Below are 17,644 nucleotides of genomic sequence, written 5' to 3'. Positions count from 1 at the left end.
CCCGGCTAGTTTTTTTGTATTTTTAGTAAAGACAGGGTTTCACCGTGTTAGCCAGGATGGTCTCGATCTCCTGACCTAGTGATCCGCCCGTCTCGGCCTCCCAAAGTGCTGGGATTACAGGCTTGAGCCACCGCGCCCGGCCTGTTTTTGTTTTTTTGAAAGAGGGTCTTCGCAAGGTTGACCAGGCTGGAGTGCATGATGCCATCACATCACGGTGCACTGCAGCCTAGACCTCTCAGGTTCAAGTGATCCTCCCACCTGAGCCTCACCAGTAGCGGGGACTATAGTCACATGCCAGCATGCCTGACTGCCTCCCAGGCTCAAGCAATTCTCATGCCTCAGCCTCCCAAGTAGCTGGCATTACAGCCTCCCAAGTAGCTGGGTATGCACCACCACACCCAGCTAATTTTTGTATTTTTAGTAGAGATGGGGTTTCGCTATGTTGGCCAGGCTGGTCTTTAACTCCTGGCTTCAAGTGATATACTCGCTTAGGCCTCCCAAAGTGCTGGGATTACAGGCATGAGCCACCACACCTGGCTTAATTAAAAAAATAAATTTTGTAGGAGCTTGGCCCGGTGGCTCACACCTGCAATCCCAGCACTTTGGGAGGCCAAGGAGGTCAGGTTGCTTGAGCCCAGAAGTTCAAGACCAGCTTGGGCAATAGGGCAAAATCCTGTCTCTACAAAAAATACAAAAATTAGCTAGGTGTGGTGGCATGTGCCTTTAGTTCCAGCTACTTGGGAGGCTGAGGCAGGAGGATCACATGAGCCTGGGGAGGTCAAGGCTACAGTGAACCAGGATCAGGCCATAGCACTCCAGCCTGGGCAACAGAGTGAGACCTTGTCTCAAAAAAAAAAAAAAACATGTATTTTTTTGTAGAGACAGGATCTTCTTATGTTGCCCACGCTGGTCTCAAACTCCTGGGCTCAAAGTGATCTTTCTGCCTCATACTCCTAAAGTGCCAGGATTACAGGCGTGAGCCACCGTGCCTGGCCCAAGTTTTTTTTTGAGACAGGGCCTCGCTGTGTTGCCCAGGCTGGATAATAGTGGTGCTCATAGGTCACTGAAACCTCCAACTCCTGGGTTCAAGTGATCCTCCCACCTCAGCCTCCCAAGTAGCTAGGGATACAGGCATGTGCCACCACACCCAGTTCCAAATGAAGTTGTTGTTGTTGTTGCTTTTAATCCGCAATTCTTTTTAATACTATTTTTATTTTTTGAGACAGGGCCTCTCTCTGTTGCACTCTCAGGCTGAAGTGCAGTAGTATAATCACGGCTCACCATAGCCTCATCCTCCCGGGGCTCAAGTGATCCTCCCACCTCAGTCTCCTGAGTAGCTGGGACTATAGGTGCACACCACCACGCCCAGATAATTTCTGTATCTTTTTTGTAGAGACAGGGTTTCGCCACAGTGGCTAGGCTGGTCCTCAACTCCTGGGCTCAAGCTATCTGCCTGCCTCGGCCTCCCAAAGTGCTGAGGTTACAGGCGTGAGCCACCATGCCTGGCCACAACTTTTTCACTTTACTGTTTGGTGTTCCTTTTCTAAGTATTTAAAAGGATACTAATACTAAAAATTTTCTTTTCAAAAAATTTTCTCTTGAGCTCTTCAAGAGGGAAGATGGAACCTAAGAATATATCTTGCTACCCAACGTACTACCCTGTCTTCTCTGGAACCACTCCTCTTAACAAAACCCAGTTTAAGGCAGAGGTGGGACATCTGAAGGCTCTTTCATCTAGAAGGATCTCATTAGACTGGTGTGACAGGCTGTTGTTAAACTCTCTTATGTTCTCCTAAAAGCTGGAAAAGGCAAGGAAGGATCATTCCCTAGAAGCCTCGAAGGGAGCACGACCCTGACAATTCCTTGATTTCAAATTTCTACCTCCCAAAACTGTGGAAGAACAATTTCTGTTGTTTTAAGCCACTGAGTTTGTGGTTCTTTGTTATAGCAGCCCTAGGAAACTAATACAGATGATAAAGGTCTAACCTTTCTAAATTCCATTAGATAGTATTATCAATATATTTAAAACGCCATTTAAAGTGTGGCTTTTCCAAGTGTACTTTGCTTGAAAAAGAAAAAAAAAATCTCTAGACTTTGTTTTTCTTTTTTTTTTTTTTTGAGACGGAGTCTTGCTCTGTCACCCAGGCTGGAGTGCAGTGGCCGGATCTCAGCTCACTGCAAGTTCCGCCTCCTGGGTTCCCGCCATTCTCCGGCCTCAGCCTCCCGAGTAGCTGGGACTACAGGCGCCGCCACCTCGCCCGGCTAGTTTTTTTGTGTTTTTAGTAGAGACGGGGTTTCACCGTGTTAGGCAGGATGGTCTCGATCTCCTGACCTCGTGATCCGCCCGTCTCGGCCTCCCAAAGTGCTGGGATTACAGGCTTGAGCCACCGCGCCCGACCTGTTTTTTTTTTTTAATGATGGATTTAAAGGTCAAGCACTCACAGAAGTGTCAATCCATATTTCAAATGCATTAATGTGGTCTTGAAAAAAGTAATCAGATAGATGTTTAATAGTTAAGCACTGTCCATTTGAGTTGCAGAGCACCCCACCCTTCATTCATTCCTTCAATCAACTACTCAAGTGAAGAACATGCTTACTTGTTATTGGCTGGTCCTGTTGCCAAGACATCGGACTGTAACTTTGGAAAGAACCCCTGCTCATATTTGCCTTGACCAATTTTCATATCAAGTAGATGTGGGTGGATTGCAGTGTGATCCATTTTCATCAGTCTCTGCTCAATTGATTGGGCTATAAATTAAATTTATAATAAATTAGAGACACTTCATTGCTAGCCCTTCAAAAATAATGCTTCCTCCACTCATGCACCTACAGAGAACCCAATCACTCCGACACTCTGAAACAGACTGTGTGTGTGTGTGTGTGTGTGTGTGCGTGCGCGCGCGCATTCATGTGCGCATGCCTGTATGTTTCGAGACAAAGTTTGGCTCTTATTGTCCACGCTAGAGTGCAACGGCACAATCTTGGCTCACTGCAATCTCCGCCTCCTGGGTTCAAACGATCCTCCTGCCTCAGCCTCCCAAGTAGCTGAGATTGCAGGCATGCGCCACCAGTTCCAGCTAATTTTGTATGTTTAGTAGAGATGGCGTTGCATCATGTTGGTCAGGCTGGTCTCGAACTCCTGACCTCAGGTGATCCACCCTTCTTGGCCTCCCAAAGTGCTGGGATTACAAGCGTGAGCCACCACGCCCGGTCTTGAAACAGATTTTTACAAAGGCTCTTCAGAAATTAGTATAATGTAAGTATAAAGACATTAACTTTAAGTAAATATTGGATGATTAATTTTCATGGTATTTTCTGCCTTTGTCAAAATCAGGGCAGCAGGGCTGAAAAACCTACAATTTTGTATTGAAACAGTTTCCCTTAAGTGAGAAATTCAATATTCTTACACAAAAATACAGTTCTAAGTACAGCATTAAAGAAAATGAGAGCAAATAAAATATTTTTCTTGAGCTGAAATACAAGTTAAAGAGAAGACACAAGCACAATGGCCTTATTAACTTTACTTCTTTGTACAAAGACCTATTAAATATTCATGGTTCTCCATCTGTAAAAACAAGTAACGGTGTGAAGTTTATTACCTCACTTTTAGCAGCAGTCACATTCTCATTAGTAGGAGTCATTTAGGAGTGTTTATTAGATCAAGAGGGTAATACAGCAAAAAGTTAAATAACCAGGCATTTAGAATGTTCAGAGGATAAGAAACTGGCCTTTCGAAGAATAAAATACGTCAGTGTTAAGATGTGATTACTAAACATTTCTATTTTAAAGCCACTAAAAGTCAGGGATGTTGGAAGATGTCTCAAAGACCCCAGAAACAGTGACCTATTTCTCAGGTAAACAAACAAATAAATAAAACCTGATCTTAAACATTTTAATCAACTGAATTGTCAAGAGAAAATATAATATTTTAGAAGCAAGACTAGGTCTCCGATCCTCTGCCTGGAGATTACTTAAAAGGGGGAGAACAAGCAGTAATGGTAATTGTGTGATAAACAGAACACACTGTGGGAGCTGCTAATTTTGTGACTTAAGAGAAGAACAAGGTGCCTTTATAAATATTTCATAGAATCAGTTTATGTTGCCCCTTTTCCTTTTTTTTTAGACGGAGTCTAGGCTGGAGTGCAATGGTGTAATATCAGCTCACTGCAACCTCCAACTCCTGGGTTCAAGCAATTCTCCTGCCTCAGCCTCTCGAGCAGCTGGGATTACAGGCACTCACCACCATGCCCAGCTAATTTTTGTATTTTTAGTGGAGACAGGGTTTCACCACATTGGCCAGGCTGGTCTCAAACCCCTGACCCCAGATGATCTGCTCTCCTCGGCCTCCCAAAGTGCTGGGATTACAGGCGTGAGCCACCGTGCCTGGCCACAGTGGTATATTTTCAAGAGTATTATATAATTTCTATGATGACAGTGGGAGTACCAAACTGTCTGAGAGGCTGAAAGAAAATCTATTTTAATTGGAAAGACTTTCTGGAAGCACACAATTAAGGTATTGGTGCTTAGTTCCATCTAAAAAATTCCATCAGGAAGGGAGAAATGAAATTTGTGCAACAAGGCATTATGCTATTCACATGGCTATTAAGGCACTGGAATTCATTTTATTCTCTGAACAAGGATAGACAATTTCATTAACTCTACTTCCTAAATTTCCAAAACCACATAGGTAATTGCCACTTTCTGAAGGGGCTCCAAGGATCTACCCTGATTCGTGGGAATACGACAGGGTGATGTTTCTATGGTTACATAAAAGACATCATTTACATACTTCTCCCTTACATACACTAACACTTCAGCATCATCATTCCTGACTTTGATCTATTTAAGTAAAGTGGGAAAGGCAAGCAAGCAAGACAGGCAGATCAAGGAAGTTCCACATTTGCTGCCTCTCCTTTTTCTCCAGAGGAAAAGTTGCTGTCAAATAACTCCAACATTTGAAGGGAAAGAAATAAAAGGGAGGGCCATCAGGTGACAGGTATCTGCTTATGTCATAATTGTATAAAGTAAGTGTGGACTAGTACATTTTACATAGTTCTTTCTTGAATGAACAGCTAACATGATGTTAAGGCTTCCTGTGCCAGAAATCGGTCAGACCTGGATTCAAACCATGGCTCGACCAATCACCAGCTATGCAACCACAGGCAAATTACTTAACCTCTCAGTTTTCTCAACTGTAAAATGAGGGCAGTAATAAAATGAAATAAAAATAAGTATTCCAGGCCGGACATGATGGCTCATGCCTGTAATCCTAGCACTTTGAGAGGCCAAGGCAGGTGTTTTGTTTGAGCTCCGGAGTTCGAGACCAGCCTGAGCAACATGGTGAAACCCTGTCTCTACCAAAAATACAAAAAATTAGCTGAGCATGGTGGTGTGCATCTGTGGTCCCAGCTACTTGGGAGGCTGTGGTGGGAGGATCACTTGAACCCAGGAAGCAGAGGTTGCAGTGAGCCGAGATGGCACCACTGCACTCCAGCCTGAGTGACAGTGAGATTCTGTTTCAAAAAAAAAAACGGGTGATGGGCCAGTCACAGTGGCTCACATCTGTAATCCCAGCACTTTGGGAAACTGAAGCAGATGGATCGCTTGAGCTCAGGAGTTCAAGACCAACCAAGATAAGATAATTACCTTAGTAACATGGTGAAACCCTGTCTCTACAAAAAAAATCACCCGAGGGTGGTGGCACATGCCTGTAGTACCCATTCCCCAGGAGGCTGCAGTAGGAAGATCACCTGAGCCCAGGAGGTTGAGGCTACTGTGAGCCATGATGGCGACACTGCACTCCAGCCTAGGCAACAAGTGAGACCCTGTCTCCAAAGGAAAAAAAAAAAAAAATTCATGAACAATACCTGGCATGATGACTGACATAGCAAATACTCATATTGGCTATTAATATGATTATTTATTTAATGGACTATATTACACTCCTAGACGAGACTGGCTAAGACTCGGATTTAATTTCTTTCTTTTTTTTGGGGGGGGATGGAGTCTCGCTCTGTTGCCCAGGCAGGAGTGCAGTGGTGCCATATTGGCTTACTGCAACCTCCGCCTCCCGGGTTCAAGTGATGCTCTTATCTCAGCCTCCCTAGTAGCTGGGATTACAGGTGCATCATACCACACGTGGCTAATTTTCGTATTTTTAGTAGAGATGGGGTTTTGCCATGTTGGGCAGGCTGGTTTTGAACTTCTGACCTCAACTGATCTGCTGGCCTTGGCCTCCCAAAGTGCTGGGATTAAAGGTGTGAGCCATCATGCCCAGCCTGACTCGGATTTAATTTCAATAAATGAAGCTATTATAATTAATGGCACTACTAAAGCAAAGATACTGTTTTAGTATGTAAATTAAGCAGGATCTAAGATTTACTGTTTTAAATAAAGACTTATCCTTCCTTGGATATAGAGAAGAGGTGAGAAGTAAAAATGAAACATAAGTAGCAAGACAGAAATTAAAAATTTTTCCATTAGGCAATAAAGAGAATAAAACAAAAGTCAGGCTGGACACGATGGCTCACACCTGTAATCCCAGCACTTTGGAAGGCTGAGCAGGGCAGATTACCTGAGGTGAGGAGTTCGAGACCAGCCCGGCCAACATGGTGAAACCCCGTCTCTATGAAAAATACAAAAATTAGTCAGGCATGGTGGCGCATGCCTGTAATCCCAGCTACTTGGGAGGCAGAGGCAGGAGAAATGTTTGAATCCAGGAGGTGGAGGCTGCAGTGAGCCAAGATTGCACCACTGTACCCTAGCCTGGGTGACAGAGCAAGATCCATCTCAAAAACAAAAACAAAAACAAAAATCATAGCAAACTTCCAGTCATACTTAATTCAATTTATTATTGTTTTTCCTCTTCTGACTAAGAGAAAAGGAAAGTCAAGTAGGAGTGGGACTCAGAAACAAAGAAAAATTTACAAAGCATTTTGTGATAATCGGACCAGGATTAGCCATGAAGTCTAAAACTGAAAATTAATTTTGTTGTACATAAGGCCAACAATTTGTGGGAAAAAAGCGATCACAGATTTTAATTTAATTTAAAAGGCATGGCAAATGTACCTGCTTCTTTTAAAGTGCTGCATTTCTGATATATAGATGTCCGCAAGGTGGGTGCCCTTACATTATACAGCCTTATCTTATCAATCCGAGAGTCAAAGACCCGAAGCAAAGGATCTTTCTCTTCCCACTGAGACATAATTTTATTATCAATAAAGGTGGCAAACATCTGTGTTTCAATGAAGCGCGAAAGAAATGGCAGGTAAGGCTCAGGCTGGTCAGACAGAAAGGAAGCCTGTAATGAGATAATTAGGAAATTATTAGTGCAAAGAGATCATCTCAACACTACACGGTAAGCCTGAAAATTATGTTAACTCAGGATATTCTTTTTAAATCTTACAAAACTGACACTTGAAATTCAAAAATCCTTAAAAATCCACTTTTCTTTCCATTTTCCTAAATTCAGAAAATGTAGGTCACTTAGGTCTTTAGCAATGATCTTATTTTACAAAATTGATTTACATTCTGATCCTTATGACCATTATGTAGAAGAGAGGGCATCAGTAATGAAAGATGGCAGAGAAGTTGCTATACAATTGTCAATCATCCACTTCACTTGCAGTTAAAAATTTTTATCCCTTTCCCCAATGGGTTGTAATTTCTTCTGTTCTCTATTCCTAACCTATGAAATATACTTTCAAGCCACAGGTAGTGAGATGATTAACTGATACAATAAAGATAAACACATCAGCATTAATCTTAAAAAAAAAAAAAAGACATGGAATTTATGCTTATGGGTGAAATTCTTTTGTTCTTCTTCAAGTGAATGCTTTTCTAGACTCTTTAACTCTGTGAGAAATCAATAGATGAGTGTTAAGCCAAGGTCAAATTTCTTCCACACCTGTGCTGACACAACAGTCCCAGCCTTAACAACTAAGAAAGGCACTGCCTGGAAGCTGGGCATTGTGGTGGCCACCTATAGTCCCAGCCACTAGGGAGGCTGAAGCCAGAGGATCCTGTCAGCCCAGGAGTTCGAGGCCAGCCTGAAGAAACATAGTGAGACCCCGTTTCCAAAACACAAACAAAAAAACCAAAGCACTGCCTGAAAAACCATCAGAAGCAAGCCTTTGGAGAACATGTACAATAAGCTGTACACCTTTCCTGTTACTAGCCTGTCTGATGCATGGGATGGTTCAGTACATTGTAATCAGTTCCTAATTCAAAGTGTCATTTTTTTTTTTCTGTTGTTCTTCCATGTTCACGTGTATACAGGAATTCTAGACTCAATGCAGTACTAAAATCTGGAAGTAAATTTAGAAGTAAATTCCTACTTTGGTTGCTGGGTTGGTTTTTATTTTTGTATGGCAGAAGCTAGAAGGCAAAGGGGGAAAGAGGGAGCAAGTTCTGACATAAGGTGACTTTTAAAAATACTCGTCAGCTTGTTGCTAGCATATTTATTTTCATTCTGAAATTTAGGAGGTCTTTTTAAAATTTCCTTATAGAAATCCACTTATTCACTTCAAGTAGTTCCATAGTTCAGGTGTATATACATAAATCCAAATAACCACAGAGATTCACAGTAGTCTCTAGAAATCAGTTCACCTCCACCAATAAACATTTTACTTTTCATACATCAAATAGCCTTTTTTTAAGAAAGTGGGCCAAAGATCTGGCTTTTGATATTCAGACCCTCACAGACTATAAAATTTTAGGTCATCAAAGATTTGGCTTGTAGGACTAGTATGTCCTGCAAATTTTCCTAGTGAAGGTAATTACAAGCCTTCTGGAATCCAACAGAAAATTTTCATTTCTTTAGGGGTTATATAAAAAGAATTCCATTTATATAGTTTGAGGCTACATAAAGATTAGGAAGGAAGTATCAGGGCTTCATTTAGGTAAGAATTTGAATTGCCCCAAGGATAAACCATGGATATACACAGATTAGTTCTAAGATAGATAGGAAAAAGTATGGAAAATTGTTGAGTCTAATGAGAAAGGAACCTAAGGGCATACACTTAAAGAAGTGAAGTCTTGTTAATATTAAAGAAGTTTTCTCAAACATAAGTGCACCAGGATGCTTTCGTAGTTCATAAATTTAATAACTGGCTTTTCATGCTCATGTGTGAGATATACCTTCCTCAAACTTTGTTACCATGTTGGCACATTACCTGTCTGATGTGGGTAAAAACAAAGCACACTAAAACATAACTGTTCAACATACAATATTATCCTCCAATAGCAAAAATATCTGATGAAGTCAAAAAATTATCTTCTATTTTTTTGAGACAGGGTCTCACTCTCTAGCCCAAGCTGGAGTGCAGTGGCATCATCTTGGCTCACTGCAGCCTCAACTTCCCAGGCTCAAGTGATCCCACCTCAGCCTCCAGAGTCACTGGGACCACAGGTGCACACCACCGTGCCTGGCTAATTTTAAAATTTTTTGTAGAGATGAGTTCTCGCTATGTTGCCTAGGCTGGTCTCACACTCCTGGCCTCAAATGATCCTCCAGCCTCAACCTCCTAGTGTTGGGATTACAAGTGTGAGCCACCATGCCCAGCCACTATGTACCTTTATGAAAATTTTTAATTATTTCCAAAAATTCTCCAATATTGTAAATTAGCCTCTTGGAATGCATCAGCCCCTTTAGAAGGCCTTTCATGACAGAGAGGCCACTTAGTGAAATCCATGATACATTCCAATACAAGTATTATACCTCAGCAATCACAGAGGCAGAGAACTAAACTATACCCTGGTGACCTAAAATAGTTAATATACAACCCTAAGTACACCTGTCTGTAAAATAAAATCTGGGAGACAGGTGAAAAAAAAACTGGTAGAAGAATCCAGTACCCCTTAGAAATCACAGGACAAGGAAAGCTGGTATTATTTTCTGACTTCCCTTTCCAAAAATCTTTGGAACCGTTTTACACTTACAGTCATAAAACCTAATTTAGTCACTCTTTTTCTCCTTTGATCTTAGAATGAGATAGAGAAATTTGGCTTCTGAAACCAAACTGTTAACTTTACATGGACAAGTTGTGACTTCTGATAGGATAAAGACTAAAGAAATGATTTCTAGACTAAATAAATAGATTTCTTAGAAAAGGAGTAGGCTTATTTAACTATATTTGATCATAAAATAAGAGTAAATAAAACTGTTATAAGGTCAAACAGTATTAACAGATTTGGAAAACCTGCAAAATGTAAGTTTCTATAACTTTTTTTTTTTTTTTTTTTTTGAGATGGAGTCTCTGTCTGTTGCCCAGGCCGGAGTACAGTGGCGTGATCTTGGCTCACTGCAACCTCCGCCTCCCTGCCTGGGTTCAGGTGATTCTCCTGCCTTCAGCCTCCTGAGTAGCTGGGATTACAGGCATGTGCCACCATGCTCGGCTAATTTTTTTGTATTTTTAGTAGAGACAGGGTTTTGCCATATTGGTCAGGCTAGTCTCAAACTCCTGACCTCATGATCCGCCCGCCTCGGTCTCCCAATGTGCTGGGATTACAGGCATGAGCCACCATACCCAGCCTGTTTCTATAATTTAAGCATCTTTAAGGTAAAGAAAAATTTTAAATGAGATTACAGGCAATTTAACACACAATTTAATGACCAGCTCAATTAGCTGGTTGATTTGCTTTCTTGTAAAATTATTTTATCTAATGTAAAAATACTTGGTAAAGCAAAGTTCCTAATGGGCTAAAAGATGAAAAGTCTGCATTTAAAAAAGGTTAACAAAATCAATAATATATGGATAAGCATAGGCACAGAAGAAGAAAAAATTTAAAAATTTAAAAAATCAATAATAAAGCCACCAATAACCACAAAAGGAAAACTATGGTTCTTTTTACTTTGTCAAAGTTCTGCATCTGTTCCCGGTTGGTCAGCCAGGATTCCATATCCTGGGCAGTCTGAATGACAAACGCTTCGTAATCTGCAAACATCTGTGTAAAGCGGTTAGCAAAGACCTCTCGGAGCTGTACATTGAGCTGGTAGTCCCTTAGTTCTGCCTCTTCACACTGCAGTTTTAAATCCTTGTCTTTTTCACTCAGAGAAGCAGAAAGGTCCATTTTTTCCACAGCCACACCAGTCCGCTTGGCCAGAGCCTGCAAGCGGGCTATGGTTTCATTGCCCTTCAGTAACTCATACATGCTGATGTTATTAGTGGAGACATTGCCGTTCTTTTTGTCATTGACCAAGTCTTTCAGAACCATATTCTTCAGTTTGCTGGTACTCTCACTGCAATGTAGGCTGCCCTCAGGAGGGATCCCAAATTGAACAAGAACCTCAGAGAGTTCTTGGATAAAATCCACTTTATTGGGGAACTGTGGAAATTCTTCAGGCAACTCAATAAAATGGTTGTCAATGTCCACAAAACACAAATTAGCCTGAAAGAGAAAAATGAAATAGAAAGGTTTAAAATAAAGGAACTGCATGTTCTAAAATATTCTTGCCAGCCACAGTGGCTCACACATAATCCCAGCACTTTGGGACGCCAAAGCAAAAAGACTGCTTGAGCCCAGGAGTTCGAGACAAGACTGGGAAACACGGCAAGACCTTGTTTCTACAAAAAGAAAAGAAAGTCTTGCCAACTATTACAAACAAAAGCATAGATTATGGCACCTTTTGTTAATCTTTGCAAGGTTTAGAATTTCTTATTCTTTAAAAATAACCTATTTTCCCATCATTTTCCCCTATATGAGTATTTTTATACCATACTTAATATATATGAATAATTTTCTCTGGGTCTCAGCAATATATTATAATTTGAATGTGATTTTCTAACATTTGGCATCCATTAGGCATTCCTATGTGGGTAAGGGTGCCCAGACTCAGACCTTACACATACATGGTATTAGGTAAAATGCTCACTGAATGCACTTGAACTTTCTTTGTCACTCCCCTGCTCTAACATCTGTAATTTAGAATTGACAATAATCACTAAAAACCAGCAGTTGTAGTATCTCCCAATAGGATGAAACTGGCAAAATCAATCCAATTCACAGATAATCCACAAATTTTAACTTTACTCAAAATTCACTGAACCTCCCAGAGCAAAACTATTTCAGAAGTCATTATACCTAACGCAGGAGGCAGAGAGAGGTGGTAGAGGCAAGTGCATATATAACTATGCACTTGATTAACCTTTGAATAATTAAGAGTTCACACAAGATATTTTTGAGCTGAGAAAAAGAGGTGACAGAAATCAGAAGAAATGTTTTTTTGAGTTTGTTTATACTCTACATTTGGAATTTATTTTGAATAAATATTTTAAATATTTTTCAAGTAGATATAGAAAATTCAGGAGGCCAAAGCATATGCATAAAGTTCTGATTATCCCTCAGGTATCTGTAGTAGACTCCAAACAGTATTTTATCTTTACTGTATACACTCTCTTCATCAGGACAAGGTTGTTAGTTAAAAAAGAAGGTTGTGCTTCTAGATTGGGGGGTGGGGTGCCAAAATTGTAGCCCATCACATAAAAATAATATTGATTACATTAATGGTTGAACACAAGACATGGGGTAGAAGTCAATAAACAAAATAGGAAGCTTCACTGTGTTTTTCTCCCCGGCTCCCGCACCCCCAGGTCACCAAGGGGAAAATGCATACTGTTCTTTGATCTAGATGGCAAAGTAAGGGGAAGGGGGAAAGCAACCAGTTGGGTCTTTGTTTTTCTCTTTTGATCTTTGTTCTTCATGTTAGATACCAATTAGCAAGCAGCATACTGAAATTCTAAATTAAGTTCAATAAAAACTCAAAATGAGACCTGGCATGGTGCCTCATGCCTGTAATTCCAGCACTTTGGGAGACTGAGGTGGAAGGATGACTTGAGGTCAGGAGTTTGAGACCAGTCTGGCCAACATGGTGAAACTCTGTCTCCACTAAAAATACAAAAATTAGCTGGGCATGGTGGCATGCACCTATAATCCCAGCTACTCGGGAGGCTGAGGCAGGAGAATCACTTGACCTCAGGAGGCAGAGGCTGCAGTGAGCCAAGATCATGTCGCTGCACTCCAGCCTGGACAAAATACAGCGAGACTCTGGCAAAAATAAAATAAAATAAAATAAAAAATAAAATAAAATAAAGTAAAATAAAATAAATCGATTTTCCTCCATTCAAAGCCAGATGATCAACAATGATTCCTAAAGTCTGATGTAATCTTTGAATCCAGCCTTTTAATTTTGCAGATGAAAAAATCGAGGCCAAAGAAGTTAGGTGACTTTCTGGCACCTGTTCCAAATGTGTACCCTCAAACAGACTGGTGGTTTATGGCCTTTCCCTGATATTTTTCCTCACCTCCAATGTCAGTAGTTTTCTCTAAACAAATTAAGAGCTGAAATGACACATCTTGCTGAGACAGCAGCACTGCCTACACCATTCTTCTCTTTTCTTTCCTTTTCTTTTTTTTAAAGATGGAGTCTTGCTCTGTCGCCCAGGCTGGAGTACAGTGGTGTGATCTCAGTTCACCGCAACCTCTGCCTCCTGGGCTCAAGCAATTCTCTGCCTCAGCCTCCCGAGTAGCTGGGATTACAGGTGTCCGCCACCATGCCTGGCTAATTTTTAAACATTTTTAGTAGAGATGGGGTTTCACCATCTTGGCCAGGCTGGTCTTGAACTCCTGACCTTGTAATCCACCTGCCTCAGCCTCCCAAAGTGCTGGGATTACAGGCGTGAGCTACTGCGCCCGGCCGGCCTATACCATTCTTTACACTGAAAGGTTTAAATGGAAGGTCACATAATTCGAATGGATGATTCAGTATCTTTAAAACAGAAGAAGGCCGGGCGCGGTGGCTCAAGCCTGTAATCCCAGCACTTTGGGAGGCCGAGACGGGCGGATCACGAGGTCAGGAGATCAAGACCATCCTGGCTAACATGGTGAAACCCTGTCTCTACTAAAAAAATACAAAAAAACTAGCCGGGCGAGGTGGCGGGCGCCTGTAGTCCCAGCTACTCGGGAGGCTGAGGCAGGAGGTAAACCCCGGAGGCGGAGCTTGCAGTGAGCTGAGATCCGGCCACTGCAGTCCAGCCTGGGCGACAGAGCAAGACTCCGTCTCAAAAAATAAAAATAAAAATAAAAAAATAAAACAGAAGAAAAAATTTACTAATTTGCTAATCTAAATGTTAACCAACAACCTCCCACCACTTAGATTTTGTACTATTCCCTTCATTAATGCCTTCCTACTACCTTTTTCTATCCCTCTCTTCCTCCTATGTAAAGGGAAAATGATATATTTTCTGAAATTTTAAAGCTTATTATGGTCATGAAATCACTGCTGAGCTGAAAGTGTACTACAAGGTAGGAGTTCCAACACCACAGCTACTGGTCTGTCTTCATGATCCCACAAAAGTCTCCTATGTCTGCTTAGGAAGGGCCCAAGCTGGGGCTTTGATTATCACAAAGTAGAACAGGAAATACAAACTGTGTTATGAAAATGTATTGAAGAAACCTAAAAAGAAGCCCTTTCTCCAAAATAAACAAGAACTCTATAATAGGGCATTCTGATAAGTTGCTTCTCACTTTTAACACCATTAAATTAAAAAAAATTCAGAGGAGTATTGCATGATAAAAATTTACTTAACACCTCAATCTGACATTGCTTTAGGACTAAATATTTCTACTTATCAACACTACTCACAAGCCTTCATGATACGTAACTACTTACTTCCTATTAAAAACAACAAAAGTGGGCTGGGCTCAGTGGCTCATGCCTGTAATCCCAGCACTTTGGGAGGCCAATGTGGGCGAATCACGAGGTCAGGAGTTTGAGATCAGTCTGACCAACATGGTGAAACCCCACCTCTACTAAAAATACAAAAAATAAGCTGGGCGTAGTGGCAGGCGCCTGTAATCCCAGCTACTGGGATTACAGGAGAATCACTTGAACCCAGGAGGCAGAGGTGCAGTGAGCTGAGATCACGCCACTGCACTCCAGCCCAGGCGACAGAGTAAGACTCCGTCTCAAAAACAAAACAACAACAAAAGTGGCAGGGCACAGCGGCTCACGCCTGTAATCCCAGCACTTTGGGAGCCTGAAGTGGGTGGATCACTTGAGGTCAGAAGTTCAAGACCAGCCTGGCCAACATGGTGAAACCCCATCTCTACTGCAAATACAAAAATTAGCTAGGTGTGGTGGCGTGCACCTGTAATCCCAGCTATTCAGGAAGTTGAGGCAAGAGAATAGCTGAACCTGGGAGGTGGAAGTTGCAGTGAGCTGAGATGGTGCCACTGCACTCCAGCCTGGGCAACAGAGTGAGACTCCGTCTCAAAAAAAAAAAATTTCCCTCAAAAGTAAGAAAACAAAGGCTTAAAGCTTAATCATATCTTCTGCCATGAAACCTTCCTATACCCTTACCCTAAAGGCATTCTGATCTCCTCTGTATCTTCTCTGTTCATTTATTCCTCTTACTAACTTACTTTTTAACTTGTGTTATTGGTATTTGTAAATGACTTTTTTGAAAAGCAGAAATCACCTCTTACTTGACTTGATGTCTCCCACTGTATGCTACACAAATAGTGTACGAGACAACTGTTCGGCAAATGAAAGAATAAGCTCTGAGGAGATGGTCGTTTCTGGGAACCCTAAAACTGCAGGCTGGAGCAGGAAGTATCGAGACTAATGCAGCTCTCTTCATGTTTAGTAAGTGATCTCACTTCTCAGTGTCTGAAATTAAGCCAGCTTGAGGGTAGGCCGGAGAGAGGAGAGCATTTAAAATATTCCCTCTGGACCAGATGCTGTGGATCATGCTGGTAATCTTTGGGAGCCCAAAGCCGGAGGATCACTTGAGTCCAAGAGTTCAAGACCAGTCTGGGCAATGTAGCAAGAGTTCATCTCTACAAATAATAACTTTAAAAAATTAGCTGGGTGTGGTGGCATGTGCCTCTTGTCCTAGCTACTCACGAAGCTGAGGTGGGAGGATCTCCTGAGCTCAGGAGGTCAAGGCTGCAGTGAGCTGTGCCACCACATTCCTGCCTGGGTGACGGAGTGAGACCCTGTCTGAAAAATAAGATAAATCATTCCCTCAGAATCTCTGGGCAAGATATGACAAAAACAAAGTTGCAGAAGCAACTGTTTCAGTTTTTCTCTTAACTTTTTGTTTACCAGTTACTGTGAAGATGAGTAAGAACAGTAGAAAGTGAGGTACATTCCATGCAATTAATCTTCAGTGCCTTCCTTCCACCCTCACTCTCTCTACCCTACTCCCTAAAAAACAGTATTACACATGGTTACTTGTGGCTATCACTTTTAAACCATGGGGATAGCTAGTTGATGATTAATTTATAAATCTATGTAGTTACATTAGTTAGCTAGCAACTAAAATCATACCTTCTTAAAATAATTATTTTGCAAACTTGTCATTTTTTTTAACTATGTTTAGAAGCCTTGTCACTATTTTTAGCCATTATTTTATTTTAGAGTTTTCAGGGAAAGGTGGAGCGAAGTATTACTAGTGAGTGCATTTAGGTAATTTTTTTAAATGACTATTTTTATATCTACTTCCTTCCCAAAATTATGTGAAGCAGATTATTTCATCTCATTGTAAAATGATACCAGACCAAAGTGGTAGGCTGTTAGCCTTTTCTTATAAAACAATGATGCCCTAATTTATAGTTTCTACACAGAAGCACTGCTATTTTCACAGCGAATTCAGGTTATTTCATATTATTCTACTCCATGAACAGACGGGTATACGTATTTATTAAGCAGTGTAGATCTCATGAATGAAAAATTAGAAAACCACAGACATTAAGAGCTTTCAGAATCCTTATATTTGTTTATCTTTAGTGGATACACACAGGCACAGAGATGGAAAAGTTTCCCAACTACAGATATGTCAAGGTGGCACTGAAAAATCTCTCAACAATTGTTACAAAAAATGGAAAGACAATATACAGAAAGTTGTCTTATAAAATGTTACATGATTAACATACACAATAGATCAGACACTCAACAAGAAACTAAAATATCATTGCGTCTTCAAAACAAAATGCATTTGGCTAGTCTATTTCTTTTTCCTTGAAAGTTTAAAGGATTAACTTCTTTGAGCAAATAACATACTAGGCTAATTTAATGAAAGTGAAAACAAGAACATTTAAGGAATAGAGAAAAGAGGTAAAACAGAAGAAAAACATGCACAAGCCCAAAAAGAACAACAGTCTGTATATGTATCTTATGTGATCTGAATCAAGCTATTTTCCTTTGAGTAAAAATGTTAGTTTTTGTGGAGAAATATTCATTAGAATAAAAGTAAGTAGTGGAAGATTATGAGAATCACTACAGAATACAATGGCTGTGGCTTAGTGTTAAATTAACTTATTAAAATGAGAATCTCTATGGGAAATAAGAACAAATAAAGGTGAATCTCAGCATGATATTCTATTAAGAAAGATGTGAATTAAATAGCTAGTGATATAACGTAATTAATCAGCTTTTAAAAAAAGCTGTGAGGCCGGGCGTGGTGGCTCAAGCCTGTAATTCCAGCACTTTGGGAGGCGGAGACGGGCGGATCACGAGGTCAGGAGATTGAGACCATCCTGGCTAACACGGTGAAACCCTGTCTCTACTAAAAAAAATACAAAAAACTAGCCGGGCGAGGTGGCGGGCACCTGTAGTCCCAGCTACTCGGGAGGCTGAGGCAGG

At 41.0% G+C, this 17,644-nt stretch overlaps 1 protein-coding gene across 1 annotated transcript in view; it reads right to left on the bottom strand.

Moving 5' to 3' along the window:
- DENND5B (DENN/MADD domain containing 5B) overlaps positions 1–17,644 on the bottom strand; it is a 119,077-nt gene that overhangs the window by 60,343 nt on the left and 41,090 nt on the right. Inside the window, exons 6-8 of the mRNA XM_011934143.1 lie at positions 10,852–11,388; positions 7,069–7,300; positions 2,598–2,748 (exon numbers count right to left, since the gene is read on the bottom strand). Of these exons, the coding sequence (XP_011789533.1) occupies positions 2,598–2,748; positions 7,069–7,300; positions 10,852–11,388 (920 nt within the window). The remainder of the gene's footprint in view (positions 1–2,597; positions 2,749–7,068; positions 7,301–10,851; positions 11,389–17,644) is intronic.

Source organism: Colobus angolensis, unplaced genomic scaffold (assembly GCF_000951035.1).
Source record: "Colobus angolensis palliatus isolate OR3802 unplaced genomic scaffold, Cang.pa_1.0 Scaffold131, whole genome shotgun sequence".
NCBI lineage: Eukaryota > Metazoa > Chordata > Mammalia > Primates > Cercopithecidae > Colobus > Colobus angolensis.
Note: the sequence above shows the minus strand (reverse complement) of the source record. Positions and strands in the feature narration are given on the sequence as shown.